General features: G+C 56.9%; 1 protein-coding gene across 3 annotated transcripts in view; it reads left to right on the top strand.

Moving 5' to 3' along the window:
• Positions 1-13,084, top strand: part of PSD4 (pleckstrin and Sec7 domain containing 4) — a 33,187-nt gene extending 20,103 nt beyond the window's left edge. For all 3 annotated transcript variants that reach the window (XM_081264688.1, XM_081264687.1, XM_081264689.1), the window contains exons 3-17: positions 429-554; positions 811-889; positions 972-1,323; positions 4,236-4,415; positions 4,860-4,940; positions 5,068-5,180; positions 5,387-5,445; positions 5,579-5,668; positions 6,740-6,783; positions 7,115-7,272; positions 8,177-8,247; positions 8,363-8,526; positions 9,181-9,325; positions 9,436-9,579; positions 10,937-13,084. In XM_081264688.1, the coding sequence (XP_081120814.1) occupies positions 429-554; positions 811-889; positions 972-1,323; positions 4,236-4,415; positions 4,860-4,940; positions 5,068-5,180; positions 5,387-5,445; positions 5,579-5,668; positions 6,740-6,783; positions 7,115-7,272; positions 8,177-8,247; positions 8,363-8,526; positions 9,181-9,325; positions 9,436-9,579; positions 10,937-11,194 (2,064 nt within the window). In that variant the 3' untranslated portion in view covers positions 11,195-13,084. The remainder of the gene's footprint in view (positions 1-428; positions 555-810; positions 890-971; positions 1,324-4,235; positions 4,416-4,859; positions 4,941-5,067; positions 5,181-5,386; positions 5,446-5,578; positions 5,669-6,739; positions 6,784-7,114; positions 7,273-8,176; positions 8,248-8,362; positions 8,527-9,180; positions 9,326-9,435; positions 9,580-10,936) is intronic.
• Positions 13,085-18,228: the final 5,144 nt, after the last annotated feature.

Here is an 18,228-nt window from a genome sequence, read left to right on the forward strand (position 1 = left end):
GGCCTGTGATATCACCCAGCCCTGGGGATGAGACAATAGGGAACAGTTTTCCCAGGGAGGCCTCCCTTCAGAGATAAGGAGGCTCAAGTTGGCGGAGGGGCTGTGGCTCTCTAATCTCTCCAGAGAACATGGAGTGCGAGGAGCCCGGCAGGCGGGGCCCAGGGGTGGCTGGGCTGCGTCCTGTGAGGAGCACTGTCTCAGAACCTCAGAGAGAAGTCTGGGAGGAGCTGGGGCTTGCCTTCCCGCTGGCTGAGCCTGCCGCCCAGGCCTGTGCCTGGGGCCAGCACCCTCCCTGGACCCACGCCCCTCTAGGGCAGGTACTGCCTGAGCAGGCGTCTGGTGAGGTGAGGAAACTTGTGGGATATGCAAAGATCCTGGGAATAATTTCCTTCTGGTCAAACCTCTTCTCTGCGCCCTCCTCCTCTTAGACTTCTCTGGAGGACCAGCCCACTCTGGCCACACCTGAGGTACCGTATGAAGATAGGGCACTGGCCTGGGAGACTGCACACCATGGAGCTGACCTTAGCCCTGCCACACATCCTGTGCAGCCTTCGGCAAGTCAATTCCCCTCTCTGGGCCTCACCTTCTCCATCTGTGAAGGAGGAACAAGAACCTGCTGATTTCTACTCTCCTAGGATGTGGGTCTTCTCCCATCCGGGATTCTCTTCAGAACTGAGGACCCAGATTGGTGCCTGTGTATTCCCGGTGGGGGTTGGCAAGGAGGGAGGGGATTCCGGGTGCCCTGTGTTCTTCTCTCCCCTTCCCACTCACTTGTTTCCGGGGCTTATGGGATTCTGTAAATCTCCACAGGAGCCACCCACCCCCGAGGCCTGCCAGACAGAAGAGGATCTTTCCTGGCCCCAGGAGCCTCTTATCTCCCAGGATAGAGGTGAGACCCAACACAGGGGTCCAGTGGTGGGAAGTGGGGGTGGTTCTTGGGGTCGTCATGCTCATTCCACACTCTCCCTCAGGTGGAAGGGATGCCGGGCGTCCCCAGGAACCTGCCCCCTGCATCCTGGCCCCTGGGCCCTGGGGGAGCCCAGAGTCTGAGCACAGAGGCCTCGGCCCCAGGCCCAGCCCCTCCACCTCCCCGGAGAGCAGCCCACCATCCCAGCGCCACAGCCCCGGCACTTTCCCCAAGTGGTCACTAGATGCTCCACACCCTTCTCTTCTGGAGTCGGATGGGGCAGAGCCGAGTTCCCTGAAGAAAGAGGTGACGGGGAAAGCTCCACACCCAGGGCAGGAGGCACAGAGCGAGGGCCCAGCCAGGACTCCGGAGGCTGCAGGTGCTGAGCCCGGCGAGGACTCCATGTCTACCAAGGGGTGAGTCTAACTGGCGCCCTGGCTCCTGGTGATGGTTGCATTCAGAGTACCCAGCGTGGAGCTGGCCATGTGATCCCAGCTACTGTGGGGGGACTGAGGTGGGCAGAGTGCAAGTTCAAGGCCAGCCGAGGCAATTTAGTGAGTCTCAAAGTAAATAAGTAGCTCAATTGTAAGAGCTCTTACCTCGCATGTGAGAAAGCTTGTGCTCAACCCCAGTATCAGGAAAAAGAATGAAAGAAAGAAAAGAAAAGGAATCCACAAGCCCCCAGCCCTCCTCTGGTTGGAGGGTAAAGCTATCGGGCCATGAGTCCTTCTGACAGCCTCACAGCTGGGCTGTCTGAACGGCCTCAGGAGAGAGCTGATAGGGACCAGAGGGTCTAGAAGCTCAAGAAACAAATGGGAGGATGGTCCCAGGTGGAGGTGGAAGGGTGGAGAGGCCTGGCCCTGGGGAGTGTCCACAGCTGGATACCAGGTGAGGAAGAAGGCAGGGAGGCATTGTGGGGAGCTGACCGGGCCCTGGCCGCCTTGGGGGAGAGCAGTCCAGTGATGTGGGGATTAGAGATGGCTCTGGCCTTGAGGGAGTGCTTGGGAGAAAGTCACCTGACAGCCTAGGCCCAGGGTGCTGGCTTTGATCTTGGAGGGGGGCTCTGGTGGGGACTGAGTGACTGGCTCTTGGGGCCCGTTGCAGGTAGGTGTCACCTCAGGACTGTGGCCAGAGGTGGGAGCAGGCCACCTGGGAAGCGGACCTCCTTGTCTACCAGCCCCCATGCTGCGTCAAGACTCCTGGTCCCTGGAACTCAGCAGGGCTTTGTCTCTGGTTGGCTAACAGGGGCATATTGGACCAGATGGTGCAGATATGGGGGGTTAGTGTCACCAGCTGGCCAGGCTGACAACTAAGAAAACCACACAAACACAGAAATACCTTTTTGGGGGGTTAGGGATGGCTCTGAGACCTCAGCTCCATGCTGAGGGGATCAGGGAAGGCAAGAGAGAGAGAGAGTGCACCCCAAACCCCTCTATTTATTGGGGAAAAGACATTCAATAGAAAGTTCCACCCAAATAAGGCCAGGGGTTGGGTTTCGAAGGGTGGAGTCTCGCCTGGTGATGTCTGTGGTCAGCAGATTGATTGACATCTCGGCAAGTCACGCCCATCGCAGGTGCTATGTGGGATCACAGGCAGAGCCAGAGGAAATGACACATATGTCACACAGCCCCAAAAGCTGGTAACGCCAGACCAGTCCCCTCAGACGCTCAAATGCACATAGCTCACACACAGCCCATGGGTGGCTTGCGATAGGCCAGCCCTATTCCCATCTCGGGTGTTTGGGTGACGATGACAAATGTCAATCAGTGCCAGAAACCACAAAACCACTTTCCTTATGCTTCTGGAAACTTCCCTGCCGTGGGGCTGTTCAGAGGCCAGGTAACCAGAGAAATCTCAGCCTCCAAAAAGGGAGGCTGCAGATACCAAAGACTAGTTAATCCAACCCAAAGCAAAAGTAACTCCACCTGAAGTGACAACTCTAGTTTCATAGTAAATAAATGGTGAAAAGGGTTAATTGGGCTTTATCTTAACTAAACATATAAGTAAGTTTATTTAGTCTTACATTTAACACACTGTAGGAAGTTCAATTTTCTTGACACAGCCTTGGTGGCCTCTTTCATTTATGCCACCTTTCATAGTGAGATCCTAAAGATCTTTTTTTCTTTTTTTGGTACCATTGATGGAACTCAGGGGTGCTTAGCCACTGAGCCACATCCTCACATTTTATTTCTTATTTTGAGACAGACTCTTGCCAAGTTGCTCAAGGGCTCAAATTTGTGATCCTCCTGCCTTAGCCTCCTCAGTGATCACAGGCATGTGCAAGACACCTGGCTCTTTATAGCTTATTATCCATGTAGTTCTCTTTACTTGGCCAATTGTGTCATTATTTCTATTTCCTCCTCTTCAGTTTTCTGGGGGACTAACTCTGGCAGTCCCCATCTGTCAGTGGCTTTCCATGGGATTCCTGGAGTCTTCCAGGGTCACTTTGGACAGACTTCCTGAAATCCTACAGGTTTTGGCAAGATCTGCCTTTTGCTCTTCAGTGTCTGTTCTGTTGATCCTGCATTTTGGGATGTTTAGGAGACTTAGGAAACAGAGCAGTTATCAGCCAAGAGTGGACCTGTTCATGAGAGGTGGAGAGGGCCCTCGGGGGGTGTAATCAGCCCTCGGGTTGCGGGCGACCGTTTTCACCTTGCGATGATATTTGATGACATTTGCGTTCTGTGCGACTCTGTCACTGTGCCGGCTTGCTCATGAATATGTGAATGACTAGGATGCCCACACCTGGTGGTATCTTTGCAGGGAGCACAGCAGAGTCAGGTAGAGATGGGGCTGAGTGACTTCTCAGAGCCTCGGTGTGGAGCTCCATGCTCCTGACCCTGGGGTGAAGCGCCACTCGGCTTAGCTCACCCGCCAGGCTCCTGGTGGTGAGCAGTGCCAGGCACAGGAGGGCAGGCTGGAACCCCCTCTTTGACTCCCCTGGCACCATCCAAAGCCAGTCTAGCTCCCTGTTCTAAGCCGGGCCTTCGCCTTTCTTGGCTGGGGGTGGGAGTGGGGGACACAGGGCTGGGCTCAGGGGAGAGAAACGCTCCACTCACCTTGGTTGACAGAACACCTTGGGGGCCTGGAAGGGCTGCGCCTGAGCTCTAGGTGAGAAAGCTTAGATCCTCCAGGGGAGGAAGTGTGGGGCTCCCAGCTCTCCTGTGAGGCAGGCTGAGACTCCGTCTCCCATGGGTGAGGGTCTGGGCCCAGCTCCAACTCCGAGCTCTGGGCACCCCCTTCCATGGCTGGCCTGCATGGACCCCTGGCCCAGAATGCCTGCAGGCCATCCAGGTGTGAGTCTGAGGACACTGATGGACTCTTCCAGGCATGCTGAGAGCTCTGCGCCCCAAGCACAGTCCCCAGAGGAAGGCCGGAAAACACTGGCTAGGGACAAACTGGCTAATGGCCTCCGGACTACTGACAAGACGGCGTGGAACTTGGCCTCACGCCTCTATCACCTGGAGGGCTTCCGGAAGTCTGAAGTGGCCGTCCACCTGCAGAAGAAGTAAGGGCATTGGGCCTGGGCAAGGCTGGAGGGGAGGCAGGACAAAGGGCAGCTGCCCACGGGCTCCCTGCATGGGCTGTCCCCCTCCTTCCCTGTCCTGTGACCCCTCCTCACCACCCCAAGCCCACACTGCGTCTCCTCCCAGTGTTCCGCCCTCCTCTGCACTCCATCCTCGGCCTTTTCCCCAGTTCTCTGGCCCCCTGCTGCTTTCTCTGGTCCTGCTTTCTCTGCTGCACACCCTCTGTGTTTCTTAGAGCCCCGGCCCAGCCCCCTGGCCCACCCCAGAACCCACAGGCCCCTCCACACAACACTGGGTGGGTGCCAGGGGTAGGCCAGACCCTGACCGTCCCTTGCCATCTTGGGATCTGGGGTCCGTGTCTGGCCCATGCCGTGGCCAGGCCTAGCCTGCCCCAGTCCAGCTCTCAGGCAGCTGTCCCTCTGCAGCGATGACTTCAGCAGGGCGGTGGCCGAGGAGTACCTGTCCTTCTTCCAGTTTGGAGGCCAGAGCCTGGACCGAGCCCTCCGGTACCACCTGCGGGCCCTCCCTGGGGAGGCTGTGGAGGGGGCAGTCGTGGGACGCGGGATGGGGTTGGCTCCCTGCCCTGGGAATGTGGCCACCCACTTGCCTCTCCTTGACCATGGCCTCCTGCAGGGGCTTCCTCCAGGCCCTGGTGCTCAGTGGGGAGACCCAGGAGCGGGAGCGGGTCCTCTACCAGTTCTCCCGGCGCTTCCACCACTGCAACCCTGGGGCCTTCCCCTCAGTAGGTAGGGTGGGCAGCTGCGGGTGGGGCAGGGCTGGGGGCAGTGTCCCTGTATCTGCTGGGGCATTCCATGGGTGGGGGCTGCTGGGGGCGTGTGGGGGCTGCCGAGAAGCGGTGCGGGGGTGCGGGGCGAGGGTGCATCCCACCCTGTGGGCAGAGGACGTGGCAGTCAGAATTTCCGTGGCTTCCCCTTCTCTCTTCCTGGGGCAGACTCTGTGCACACTTTGACCTGTGCCATCATGCTCCTGAACACGGACCTGCATGGGCAGGTGAGAGGCGGGGAGCCTAGGGCCCGGGGCACAGGGGCCTGGGGCACTGGAGGATCCCCCCCCCAGGGACCGACGGGGGTGTGTTCAGTCGGGGTGGGGTGCTCAAGCTGTCCCTCTTCTCTCCACACCACAGAACATTGGGAAGAGCATGAGCTGCCAGGACTTCGTCACCAACCTGCACGGCCTGCAGGATGGCGGCAACTTCCCCAAGGAGCTGCTGAAGGTGTGGCTGGGCGCCCCCCTCCAGGCCCCCCCTCCAGGCTCCCCCCTTCAGTCTCCCCTTCCAGGCTCCCCGTGGAGCCTGGTCCTTGGTCCCTTGCCCCCAGGGGGACATAGAGAGCTCAGCCTGGCTCTGCTGAAATGCCAGGAGGATGTATTTTGGCTTGGTGGCAGCATCAGGGACATCTCAGAATTGGTTAACTGTGCAGATCTCAGCCCTGGACCTACTGAGCCACGCTGTGGGGCTGGAGCCCTGCAGATGCTCCACTGAGTGTCCGTCTAGGTGATTTTTGTCCCTTTGAAGTCTGAGAAGCACTTTGAGTAGATGACAAGCAAAGTTTCATGTAGCAAATGTCTCGAACTCAGGTTTGGGAGTGGGACAACATACCCCTGGGCCACTCAAGATCCCCACCTCACAGTGTCCTCCTCAAGATGAGATCACCTTCGCCAGGTGCAACACCTGCTTCCCAAGCAGATCTCTGGTTCTTTCATCTAGTGAACATTTATTGAGTGCTTACTGTATGCTGCACACCTTGCCAGGCGTTTGGAGGGCACCAAGCTAGCGAGATGCACCTGTGTCAGGACTACTCACTATGTTGTTTCAGAATTCTAGCACATCATTCACGAGTTCCTTCCGTGACCAGACCTTTATTGTGGGGATTGCTTAGTCTGATTCCCTCTCTGTCTGATCCCTCCATGCTGGGTGGTACACGATGCATGTCCCCTTCAAGAAAACTAGTTCAGGCCTTTCCAAGTTTGGGCAGAGCAGGGACTTGCTGCCTTGGTCATCTCTGTGTCTCCAGTATACATCCTAGGGCCTGGCACCTGGGAAATGCTCCAGGAATAATTTGTTGCATGGACAAATGGACAGGTGGATGGATGGATGGATGGACAGGTGGGTGGGTGGGTGGACAGATGGACAGGTGGATAGGTGCTTGCCCAGTCAAAGGAGAAGGATAGCTGTGATGGGGGTGCCAGGACAGGCAGCACACATGCCCCTAGCGGTGTGCCTGAGGGGTGAGTTTAGGTAGCCTGGCCCTGAAGTCCCTCTGCCCACCGTGTGCTTCTATTCCAGGCTCTCTACTGGTCTATCCGAAGTGAGAAGCTCGAGTGGGCTGTGTAAGTGAGAGTCCCCTTCCACTTCCCTCCTTGGCCCTTGATCCTGCCTTTGGGCCTGTCCTTCTTCTGTCACCCGAGTCTTGGGAGGATGCTCCCTCTGTGTGGGATGGAGCCAAAGGCAGAGTGCTGGCCAGCCGATCTCAGAGAAGCCCAAGGTAGTAAGGGCTGGCCACAGGGCTATTCCCAGGAATTGACAGTTGGCTCTGAACGAGGATCCCATGTACCTCCCCAACCAAAGAGAGTGTGCTGAGGCCCCGGGGGGGGGGGCAGTGGGAACTTCCTGGTGGTCTTTGCCCACTCAGCACTCCCAGCCTTGTTCTCTGACACCCAGGGATGAGGAAGACACAGCCAGACCCGAGAAGGCCCTGCCATCCCCGCCTGGCAAGACGGGCAGCCCCTTCCTCCAGCTGGCTCAGGATCCCATGGCGCCCACCTACAAGCAGGGCATCCTGGCTCGGAAGATGCATCAGGATGCGGATGGCAAGAAGAGTGAGTGTCCCCTGCCTGCGAGCAGGGCTGGAGGGGAAGCGCTGCCCAGGGGCCACTCTGTGTGTGCCGTGTGTGAGATGCCCTGCTGAGGACAGGCAGCGAGTGCTGCTTCCTCCCGAACATGACCATGACCTGGGTGCTGGGGAAGGGGAAAGGGGGCGTCTAATTATTCCTGGGCCCTGGTAAGGGAGAGATCAGGCAAGATAGTCGGCGAGCGGGGTGAAGGTGGCAGGGCTGGACTGAGCTCGGAGATGGAGGAACAAAGGGTTTCGTTTCGTTCTGGGGACTGCATGTGGGGAATGGGTCACTGCATGTGGGTGACTGGTGGACCTGAGTGGAACTTGGGGGGCAAGAGGAGCTGGAGTTCTGCAGTTGGTCAGGGGATGCACCCACAGAAGACAGAGCAGGCAGAGTCACTCTACCTGGAGGACGCACTGGGGCAAGGCTCATGCCCCAAGCAGCCCAAGGCAGCAGCCTGGCCATCGCCATAGACTCCTCTGGAAATCACAGATTGAGTGGGTGTGACATTCAGAAGCAGCCTGAGCAGGGCCCCAGGGAGGTGGCTCCTCATCACGCAGGACCCGGGAGGTTGGGTGTCTGGCAGGAAGGTGTCTGAGTGGAACTGTTTGGGCACGGCTGTGTTTGTGCCTGGGGTTCGGGGGATGTGGGGGGTGAGAGAGGGTCTAAAGAAATAGCCACATTTGTATGCAAATAGTTCTCTGGTGCTGTGTGGAGCAGGACTGGGCTGGAGACCCAGGAGGTGCCGTTGAGTTTCCTGGTGATGGCTCTCTGTGCGCTTATGTGCATCCCGGTGGGGAGGGACGCAGGGTGAGGGCAGGGTGACCTGCCCACACTGTGTCTGGGTGCGGGTGTGCCACTTGCCTTTGTGTCTGGTCTGGAACAGCGCCGTGGGGCAAGCGAGGCTGGAAGATGTTCCACACTCTGCTGCGGGGAATGGTCCTCTACTTCCTGAAGGTAGGAAGGAGTCGGCACCCTGATGGGCAGATGAGGTGGGGATGTACGGGGTGGTCAGCTGTTGGAGGGGGCAGCTGAGACTAAACCCTTCTCTGAGTCCTGTGCCTGCTGGCAGGGAGAGGACCACTGCCTGGAAGGAGACAGCTTGGTGGGGCACATGGTGGACGAGCCCGTGGGGGTGCACCACTCACTGGCCTCGCCCGCCACCCATTACACCAAGAGGCCCCACGTCTTCCAGCTGCGGACGGCTGACTGGCGCCTCTTCCTCTTCCAGGCACCGTAAGTCCCTAGGGTGGGAGGAAAGTGGCCAGGCCTCGGGGCCCCTAATTCTCCTCTCTCCTATCCGCCTGACCCCTCTGATGCCTGCTGGCCCAACCCTCCTGGCCAGGAAACTTTAGAGTGCCATGGCCCCAGAGGTCCTGGGGATGCAGAGATGAAGCCAGGCGTGGCCAACTTCCTTGAGGCATCCACGGTTTCCTTCTAATTCCAGGTCAAGCCTCCCAGTATTGGGTATAGGATTCCAGGAGGTCACTCAATTTTTGACATTTAAAATAACATCTGTTGGATCCTCTGGCCTTTCTGGGGATTGAACCCAGGGTTTGGGCATGCTAGGCCAGCACCATACCAGTGCTTGTAACTCCCTTGTAACTTATTTTGAGACAGGATCACTAAGTTGCTGTGGCTGGCCTCCAAGGATTGGTCCTCCTGCCTCAGCCTCCCAAGCGTCTGGGATTACAGGCAGCTCCAGGCAGCTCTGGAGTTTCCTCTTTGATAATTAAAAACCTCAGGCAGAGGGCAACTGCCCAGTAGTGAAGGGCTGCTGGTTTGGGTGGGTAGTCCTGAGTGGATGGAAGGCTGTGTAGATCACGGAAGGTGTGGGATGGGGAGCAGGTGACAGGGCGGACCCTGGGACCACGAGCTTCTCTCCTGCAGCACTGCCAAGGAGATGACCTCCTGGATCGCGCGCATCAACCTGGCTGCGGCCACCCACTCAGCGCCGCCCTTCCCCGCTGCAGTGGGCTCCCAGCGCCGATTCGTGAGACCCATCCTGCCTGTGGGCCCTGCTCAGAGCTCCCTGGTAGGCTCCCTACCCGCTGGGGTGCAGAGGGCGGGTGGGGCTGCACACCTGTGCCTCGGGTGGTGAGAGCCCACTACCACGTATGACTTCCACACCGCCTTCCCTCCTAGGAGGAGCAGCATAGATCCCACGAGAACTGCCTGGACGCGGCTTCTGACGACCTGCTAGATCTGCAGAGGAACTTACCTGAGTGGCGGGGCCGGAGCCGGGAGCTGGAAGAGTACCGCCTGCGGAAGGAGTACCTGGAGTACGAGGTGAGGCTCTGCCGCCCCCTCCTGGCTGCCTCTGTCCCTGCAGCCGTCGCTCCAGCAGTTTGGAGGCCCCGGTGTGCTGATGCGCACACAGAAGTGAACGAAATGTACAATGTATACCTGTGTGTACTCAGGCCCTTCACCTCTCATCCTGGAGGTGCATAGCAATGCCGTCTGAAAACTGATGGAGGTCTCTTTATATATATATATATATTTTTTCCTTCCTGGGCTTATTTGGCTTTTTTCCAAGTTGAAAGACAAATTTTATTATAGCAGAATTATTCCCCCAGTACCTACCTAATAATAACAGGTAGTGTATGTGGACTTGTATTTCTCTCACGAATTACTTCTTGTGATTATCTAATGCCTCTGGGCTGGGTACTCGCATCCTCGTTTTATAGACCAGGAGACCGAGGCATAGGGAGCTAACAGTCTGCGCAACTAGTAAGTTCACCTGTCGCTCCAGTCACTCCCGTATGGTCCTAACTCAGGCAAGGCCTTCCTCAGCCCTGTGACGGATTCCAAGATGTATTTGCACCTAGTCTGACCCCCCCACACACACCAGTTCTTCTTTGGCCTCACATCAGTACACATTCTGGGACCCTGATGCTGAGTGGTCCTTGTCCAAGGTCCTGGCGGTCCTGCTGAGGTTGTGGGCAGCCAGGGAAAGCCAGGTGCAGTGTGAGCGATAAGGGAGTCCTGCCTGTGCCTGGCAGGAACCCATGTAGCCTGCTCCCTCCCTGGTCTGCTTTCAAGGTCCCTGTCAGCCCTTTGACTTATGTCACCCCCCTGGCTGTGAGCTCCCCATTTCCCAGAGGCCTCAGGGTGTGGCTGAAAGGACCCAGCCTCTCCCACCACTGCACTGCTGGGACTGTCAGCCCTCATTTGGCCTTAGGTCCTCCTTTTCTAAACCAGAGACACCGTCCAACCTCTCAGGGCATGGCTGAGGAGCCCGTGGGATGGAGGGTAGGAAAGGGCCTTGCAAACCGGGAATGGGAGCCCAAGGGTGCTGGTTACTGCCTGTGAAGCAGACGAGGGCAGGGTAGATGGCATCAAGCTCGCAGATGCCAGCTGCTACAACACTGTTCAGACACTATGAGGGCTCCATCCAGATGTGAGGGTGCGTGTATGCTAACAGACCCTGGGCACAGTGGGACACGGAGCTCAACATGGTCTGGGGACGGCAGTCGCAGCCCTACGACCCCGGTGGTTGTAACAGGACTGGCTGAGGTCAGAGGCGGTTGGTGCTGTCTTCTTTCTGCAGAGGTCTCTGTCACCATTACTTCGTGCACCCAAGCATGAGTTGCCCCTTATGAATCCAGCCTCCCCCAGCCTAAGACACAGTGCCTCTGTGTTGCAGAAAACCCGCTACGAGACATACGTGCAGCTGCTGGTGGCACGGCTGCGCTGTCCCTCCGGGGACCTGGCCCTGTGGGAAGAGCGGCTGGGGAGGGAAGCTGCAGGCCTGCGGGAGCCAAAGCCCAGCCTGAAGAAATCCCACTCCAGCCCGTCTCTGCACCAGGATGAGGCCCCCACCACAGCCAAGGTGAAGCGCAACATCTCAGAGCGCAGAACCTACCGGAAGATCATCCCCAAGCGGACCCGCAATCAGCTATGAAGTTGGTGCCACTTCTGACACTGGCCCTGATCCAGGTGGACCTGAAATGAATCCACGGAGGACCTTTATTTCTCTGGGCTCTTGGTGAGGGATGGGCCTGCCCCACCCTCTGCCGGAGGACCAAGCTCTCTTCCCTGTGGTCCTTCCCTGACGCTGCCTGCCTGCTCACAACCCCACAGGCCCTCGGCCGTGGCTGCTCCTGACCACTCCCAGGGAAGAGGAAGGTCAGGTGGGGCCTGGGCTTCAATCCCAGGGACCTATCCCACCTCCATCCCCAGAATCCAGGACGCCTTGTATCCTGGGCACATGGGCCTGGGTTTCTGGGAGTGAGCTTGGGGCCATCCAGCCAGGGAGCCACAGCCCTGAGGACAGGGACCTGCTAGGGAAGGCCCCAGAAGAACAGAGCAAGGACTTCTGGGAGACTTCAGCTCACAGCTCATGACTCAGGTTACTCAGGCCCTGCCCGCCAAGGGACACCCTTCTGGCAGGGACCTGGACATGTGTCAAGCACCCAGGGAGGTTGCGAGGCCTCTGTCTCCTGTGGCTCCTCTTCCCATTATAATCACCCTTACACGGGGACACATGAGAGCTTCCTGTCCACTTGATGACCAGTGGAGCCTCTGATGACCTGAGTGGGGCAGGGCCTCAGAGTTCTGCCAAGAGCCCTGGAGTGCTAGGTACAAGGGACCTTTGTTTCCCCAGCGCAGGGAAGAGGGTTCTTCAGGTTCACTAGAGGGGGAAGTGGTGACAGTCCCCTTGAGGCTCAGCTGAGGAGGGGTGGGGGAGGGAGGCTGGAGTCTGGGGTCCTTGGCCATCTTGGAGGTTCCTCCCTGCACCTGATCCTATGCACCCCTAAAAGCTGCATTCCTGATGGCTGCCAGGACCCCTCGTAGGTGCCCAGCCAGTGCCCTGGGGCCTTGCTACCCTCCCCTGGGAAATCCCCTTGCCGGCCCTGGCTGCCTGCCAGCTGGGGCTGTTCTCTAGGGGAGGTTCCGGGAGACTTGGGGACTTGGGCTCAGGCTGTGGGAAGAAGCTGGCTGGAGGGGCAGCCTCCATTGTCTCTGTCCAGCCAAGCGTGAGTAGGCTGCCTGCCGCCACCTGCATGACGCACTGGCACTCCCGCCTTCCTGCTGAGCCACACTCCTCCCTCCTGGCGAGGCTTGTCACCAGCCCTGGGCCTGGGGCTCCATAAGGTGGGGCCACACAGGGTCTCTGTCAGGGCCTGGGGCACCTGGTTGGTGTGCAATAAGTACAGGCCATCGCGAAGGAAGTGTGCATGAGTGTGTGCAGAAGGGGGCGGGCATCAGGGCCATCTGCAGGGTGGGGGCCACAGCCGTGTGTGTGTGTGTGTGTGTGTGTGTGTGTGTGTGTGTGTCATTCCTGTGTATGATGGGACCATAGTTACAGCTTTCCAAAGTTGAGGGGCCCTAAGAATCATTTCTATCCATTCCTTCATTTCTGTCCATTTCACAGATACCATCGGACACTCAATATAGGCCAGTACTAGGAGATCCAAAAATGAGCTAAACATGCCCCTGACCCCATGAGTTGATGATTCTGCCTGCTGGCTCCCAGCCATCAGTATAGACAGATTCTATCTTACTGAAGAAGCTTGATAGAAAAGCCACAGTCCTGCCTTTCCCCCAGGATTCCGGCTCAGTCTCCTGCTCAGGGGAATGGGTACATGCCTTCAAAGCTACTTAGGTCACTGAGGCATAGTAGCAGTTAACAGCCACCCGAGAGCCCAGTGTCACTTTTACTAAGGTGGAAACGTGGCATCAGGTGGCCCTGACTTGTCCAGGCCTGGTATTCTCAGGCTGAGGGAGCTGGGGTGGCTTTTTGACCTCATTGAATATGTGTCTTCATTTCTGACACCAGAATAAAAGGTGGAAGTCAGTCTGCACGTATGATGCTTTGCTCTGATGCTTTTTTGCTTGTGTAGAACCTGCACCTTCCCTTTCACCTGGGCAAGGGAAGCTTTCAGGACGGGGTTGGCTGGCTGCTAGCCTCACCGGGTCCATTGGACCAGGTCTGGGAGGAGAGGGGCAGGCAGGGTGGGGATGCAGTTGTAACATACGGCCACTGGGGGGCGGGCTTGCATCTTCCTAGCTCCAGGCTGCTCAGGGGCCCAGCCACAGCTGTGGTCAGCAGGGGCAGGAAGTTAGTCTGTGGCCCCTGGGCCATCTTCATAACCAGAACCTTCCACTCCCCAAGCTCACAGGGGCCAATAGGTGGGCTCTTCCAAGCAAAGGGTTGGGATGGGGATGGCTTTCTGCAGCAGGAGAGGAGGAAGTTTCTGCAGCCTGGGGCCCTCCAGGGAGGCTCCTGGTTACCCAGGAGAGTGAAAGTGGAGTGACCCCCAGTCCCAGTCCCAGGAGTGGAGCAGACCCAGGCTCTGCAAGCCCCCATCCGACCCTGGCTCCACCCTACCCTCCTCCTTTCCCTTTCTACAGTGGGGGTCCTCCCTTTGCAGAAGAGCCTCATCCGAGGTTCACGGTGATGAGCCCAGGCTGGTCAGGAGGTTGAACTGGGCTCCAGTTCTTCCTGTCCCCTCTATGGAAGCTCAGCCTCTGGGGCCTGGGACCGCTGTGACCAGGCTAACACCCCTGCTCCTGCTCCTGGCGGCCTGATGGCTGCTCAGCTCGTGGGCTACAGAAGCTGTGGTTCACCAGCACCAAAGAAGAGTCAAGATGGCCGTGGCCCGAGGCCTGGGCCACTCCTCGGGGCTCAGAGTCCCCAGCAGAAGGAAAGAGGGGGCTGTGCAGGGACTCAAGGGGCGGGTTGGAGGGTCAGGGTGCGAAGCTAAGGGAAGCAGGGTCGGCAGGGGCACTAGTCCAACGGGCAAGGGTGTCCAGTACGACCAAGGAAGGCGGGGGAAGCTGCTCAGGGGCCCAGATGAGTGACGGCTTGTGGCTTAGGAGCTTTGCTTTAAGATGAAATCAAGCAAAGCCATGGGTGGGGTCTGATGGGGTCAGGACTATGTGAAACTCTCAAGCAAATCTAAAAGTGTTTCAAGTTTTTTAAAAATTAAAAAGGTAAAAGTGGGATAGGAAAGGTAGCAGAATACAACAGTCACTAATATGGCATTATGTAAAATTGTGGATGTGTAACTGACGTGATTCTGCAATCTGCATTTGGGGTAAAATTGGGAGTTCATAACCCATGTCAATCTAATGTATGAAATATAATATGTCAAGAGCTTTGTAATGTTGTGAACAACCAATAAAAAAAATGTAAAAAAAAAAAAAAAAAAAAAAGGTAAAAGTGGAGACAACGGTCTGGGGTCAAGGACAATGTGGCTGCACCTCAGCTGGCCCTTCCTTGTCCTCGCCCTCCCACCTTACCCGAGTACGTGTTCACAAAAATGTCAGGGTTTCCTGCATGGCTGCTCTCTCTCTACCACAGCCAAGACTTCGGTTTTTCTGGGTTCCTGTGTACACCCCTGCCTGGTCGCCTCCTCTTCCCTTCTCCCCAGGAGGAAGAGGTACTGTCTGCGTGCCGTGCCTGGCCACCCCATGAGGCAGCACTGGCCCCTGCCCTGCCTGTGTGACCCCTTGTCCTCAGGGCTCCACGGGGCTCCTTGGCCTGCTGTGCTGTCTGCCCCTCCTCATCTCGCCCCACAAACACCAAGTGTCACCAACACAAGGAAAAACACCAAGACTCTGAGTCAGAGTCGGCTGCTTCCTGCTCTCCTCATTTGTGATGACCTAACGCCCCAGGTGCTGGTCCTCACCAGCCATCCTCTCTCACTGGTTCCTGTTCCCAGTGACTGTCACTCACATCTACAGACCAGCTTCCACCCCACCCCTCTCTGCAATGCCACCCCAGGGAACACTGATGACCTTCAAATTCGATGTCTTCTGAGCCTTCCTCCCTCCTCACCTCCTAGGAACCCTTGTCCCTATCAGCCACAAGGCCTGCCCACCCCTGCCCCAGGCCTGGATGACCTGGCCTGGGTGGTGGAGCCCTGGAGTTGGCTGCCTGGGGCTGTGTCCTGCTGAGTGTGTTCTGTGTGACCACGGGCCAGTTTCCTGGCCTCTCGTGCTCTGGTTTGCTTTTCTATAAAATGGGGACAATGCCACCATCTACCTCACTGGAGCCTGGAGGGACTGAGTGAGGTCACGCATGTAAACACCTGGGAACAATGCCTGGCCCGGGAGGAGAGCCTGGCAGGTTAGCAGTTATCACCCCGCCCGGCCAGACTCCACCGGGCACCCACCCGTCCTTCTCTGGGCTCCAGCCGAGGTCCTGCCCTAGGACACACCACTCTGTTCTAAGCTGAGCCTCTGCCCTGGGCTTTCCCCCAGGAGGTTGCCAGGAGTGGCTCTTGCTCAGAAAGGGACGTCCATCAGCTCCTCTGACTGGACCATGCGTATGCCCCGGGGAGGTTGAATCCAGGCTGCACACAGAACCAGCACCCTGTTTGTCTCTCCTTCTTCAGGGGCTGCATCTCTCAGGCCTTGAGGGCAGAAGCAACCCTCATTGGTAGCAAGATGGTCTCAGTAGCTCCCAACATCCCTCCTCTTGGTGCAAATCTAGCAGATAGAGATGACCTACACCCTGGACATTTCAAGTTCAAGTCCAGAAATAGAGCCTCCTTGAGGTGCTGCCTGCCTTGCACAATGAGCCTGTGCTAAAACCAAGGTCCCCTGGGGGGGGCGGTGGAACAGGGACTGGCACCAGCCGTGGAGAAGTTCTGATGGCCAAAGGACAGGTTGGGAGGAATGGATGATGGAGAGGAAACCCAACTGCTATCCACTCGCCACTTCCTCCAGGAAGCCTACCTTGACCTCCTCCTCCAGGTATTCCCCTCCCCTCTCTCCTCTCTCTATTTTGTTCTCTGCTTCCAGAAGAGCCGAACCTTCAGGACCTGGGGATTGGTGTCCCTGGCTTCCTCGAGGCTGCTTTAGGGCCTGGCATCAGAGTTGGAGGATGCATATCTCCCATCTTCACCCTCCCTGGGCCTCTAGCACCCCTGCTCTCTCTTCCTTCTGGGCTTCTCTGCATGTTCTTTTTCTGCCTTTCCCACTGTCCTTTTCCTCCTCCATCCCCTAAACCCAGTGTTTCCACACAAGAGGTCTTGCCCGGCCACTTTAGGCTTCTGGGACAACTCATGGAGGAGTGGTGTCCAAGTCGGAGCCTTCAGCCCTGATCTCTGTCCTGGAGTTTGGACCTCGAGCTCTGTGTGCAAGTCTTGGGTCTCGGTGAATCCTTCCAGCAGGTGTGAGTACACACAGGTGTAGCTCATTACCCCTAGGACTGGACTTGGTGTCTTCTCCCCAGAACCTTCCTCTGCTTGTTAGGTAGGAGTTCAGGGACACCAAGATGGCGGGGACAGGGCCTAAGAAAGAAGCCACTGGGGGACAAGACGAAGAGACAAGGAGTCCTGTCCCTGTTTACAATAATTCCCATTACCATGACAACTTCTGCCCCCGAGGACATCACCAGGACAGCTCCCCGCCACTGGAGCACTTATCACCATGACAACTTCCACCCCAGGTTCAAATTTTAAAATGACCAATGTGGGTAAAGTGGACAGTATTCTAATTAAGTTTTCTAAAATAACCAATGGAGAGAAAATTGGAAAATATTCTAATCAGGTATTGTAAGATGACCAATGGGAGACGATGGGGTAAGGTCTTCAATCAGGTCCACATAGGAAGAGCATGCCTCGTGGTTTAAGATATAAGACCCTAATTTCCAGAGACTGGGTTCTTGAGCCTCCTTCTTGCTTACCCCCTCTGGCCTACCTAATAGAGTGCCACCTTCACCTTCAGTACGTCTGTACTTTATCTGTTCCTTCTGTGTGTCTTGCTCAATGCTTTGTTCAGTGCAACAAGGACTTGGACTTCATCTGGCATCCCAACAGTGACATCCTGACTCTTCCGTCCCTTCGTCTGGTTCTGTGATGGCTTGACCTTTACTTTGAAAGACAACTCACCAGGACCCACAGGGAGATCGGACCCAGATGGGCTTTTGCCTCCCCTTTGCTATCGGGATAGAGACTGTGGCTTCTGCTTTCTTTGTCTCTGTGACAGAGTTGGTAAGGGGCACATGGACGGGGAAGGGACGACTCCCTCATTGAGGTTCTGCAGAATAGTCTTGCCATGTCTCCCACCTCCCATATGCAGGGACTGGCCTCACCCTGAGCCAGACCAGATTTGTCACCTTGACCTCAGCTACTAGTATTTCCTCTGAGATTCTAGTCAGGGCCAGGTGCCAAATCTGTGGTCCAAAACCCACTGGAAAGCCAGGCGCAGTGGTGCACATCTGTAATCCCAGCAACTCAGGAGGCTGAAACGTAGGATTGTGAGTTCAAGGCCAGCCTCAGCAACTTAGTGAGATCTTGTCTCAAACAAGCCCACCCACTGGACCAAGGAGTCCCCGTGTGGAAGGCAGGGTTGGAGGATGCAAAGTCCTTCTTTGCTCAGGACATTCTGGATTTTAATACTCTCGCTTGGACAAACCTGGAGAGTGACCACAGGGCTCTCCCTGCTGAACACTGCACAGGATGGTCCTGGGGAATAGCCAGTTTGGGGATTTGAGGGATCAGGTGCGCCTAGTCCCCTACACCAGGGTCAAGGTGGATTTTTTCACTTAGAACTGAGCACTAACAAAAGTTCTGCTCCTGAGGCCTGGAACACGTCTTCTGCACCAGAGCCTGTCTGTGGCCATGGTGGCCTTTCCCTTCCACTGCTGAGAGATCAAGGCCACTCTTCAGCTTGACTTAGCTGGCACTTGTGACCCTCCAACCGGCCCTGTTTCCTGTGGCCCTAAAACCTTCTTTTAAAATTGCATCTTACGGATTTATTGGATGCATTTCCCCTGAGCTGTGTGAACTCCCTGGAGCAAAGTGGGGAGTACATTACTATTTAAAATAAAATCAACAAAATGTCCGTGTGTCTGTGTCTTGGGTTGGACATTCCTTAAGGGCAGGGACCATGGCTGTTTATATAGCACCTGGCACAGTGTCAAACTGAGGCCTAAAGAATGAATTCTGATGAAGAGGGGAAGAAGCCAGGGGACCCTCCTGA

Source organism: Spermophilus citellus (genome assembly GCF_964194105.1).
Source record: "Spermophilus citellus genome assembly, chromosome: 13".
NCBI classification, from domain to species: Eukaryota; Metazoa; Chordata; class Mammalia; order Rodentia; family Sciuridae; genus Spermophilus; species Spermophilus citellus.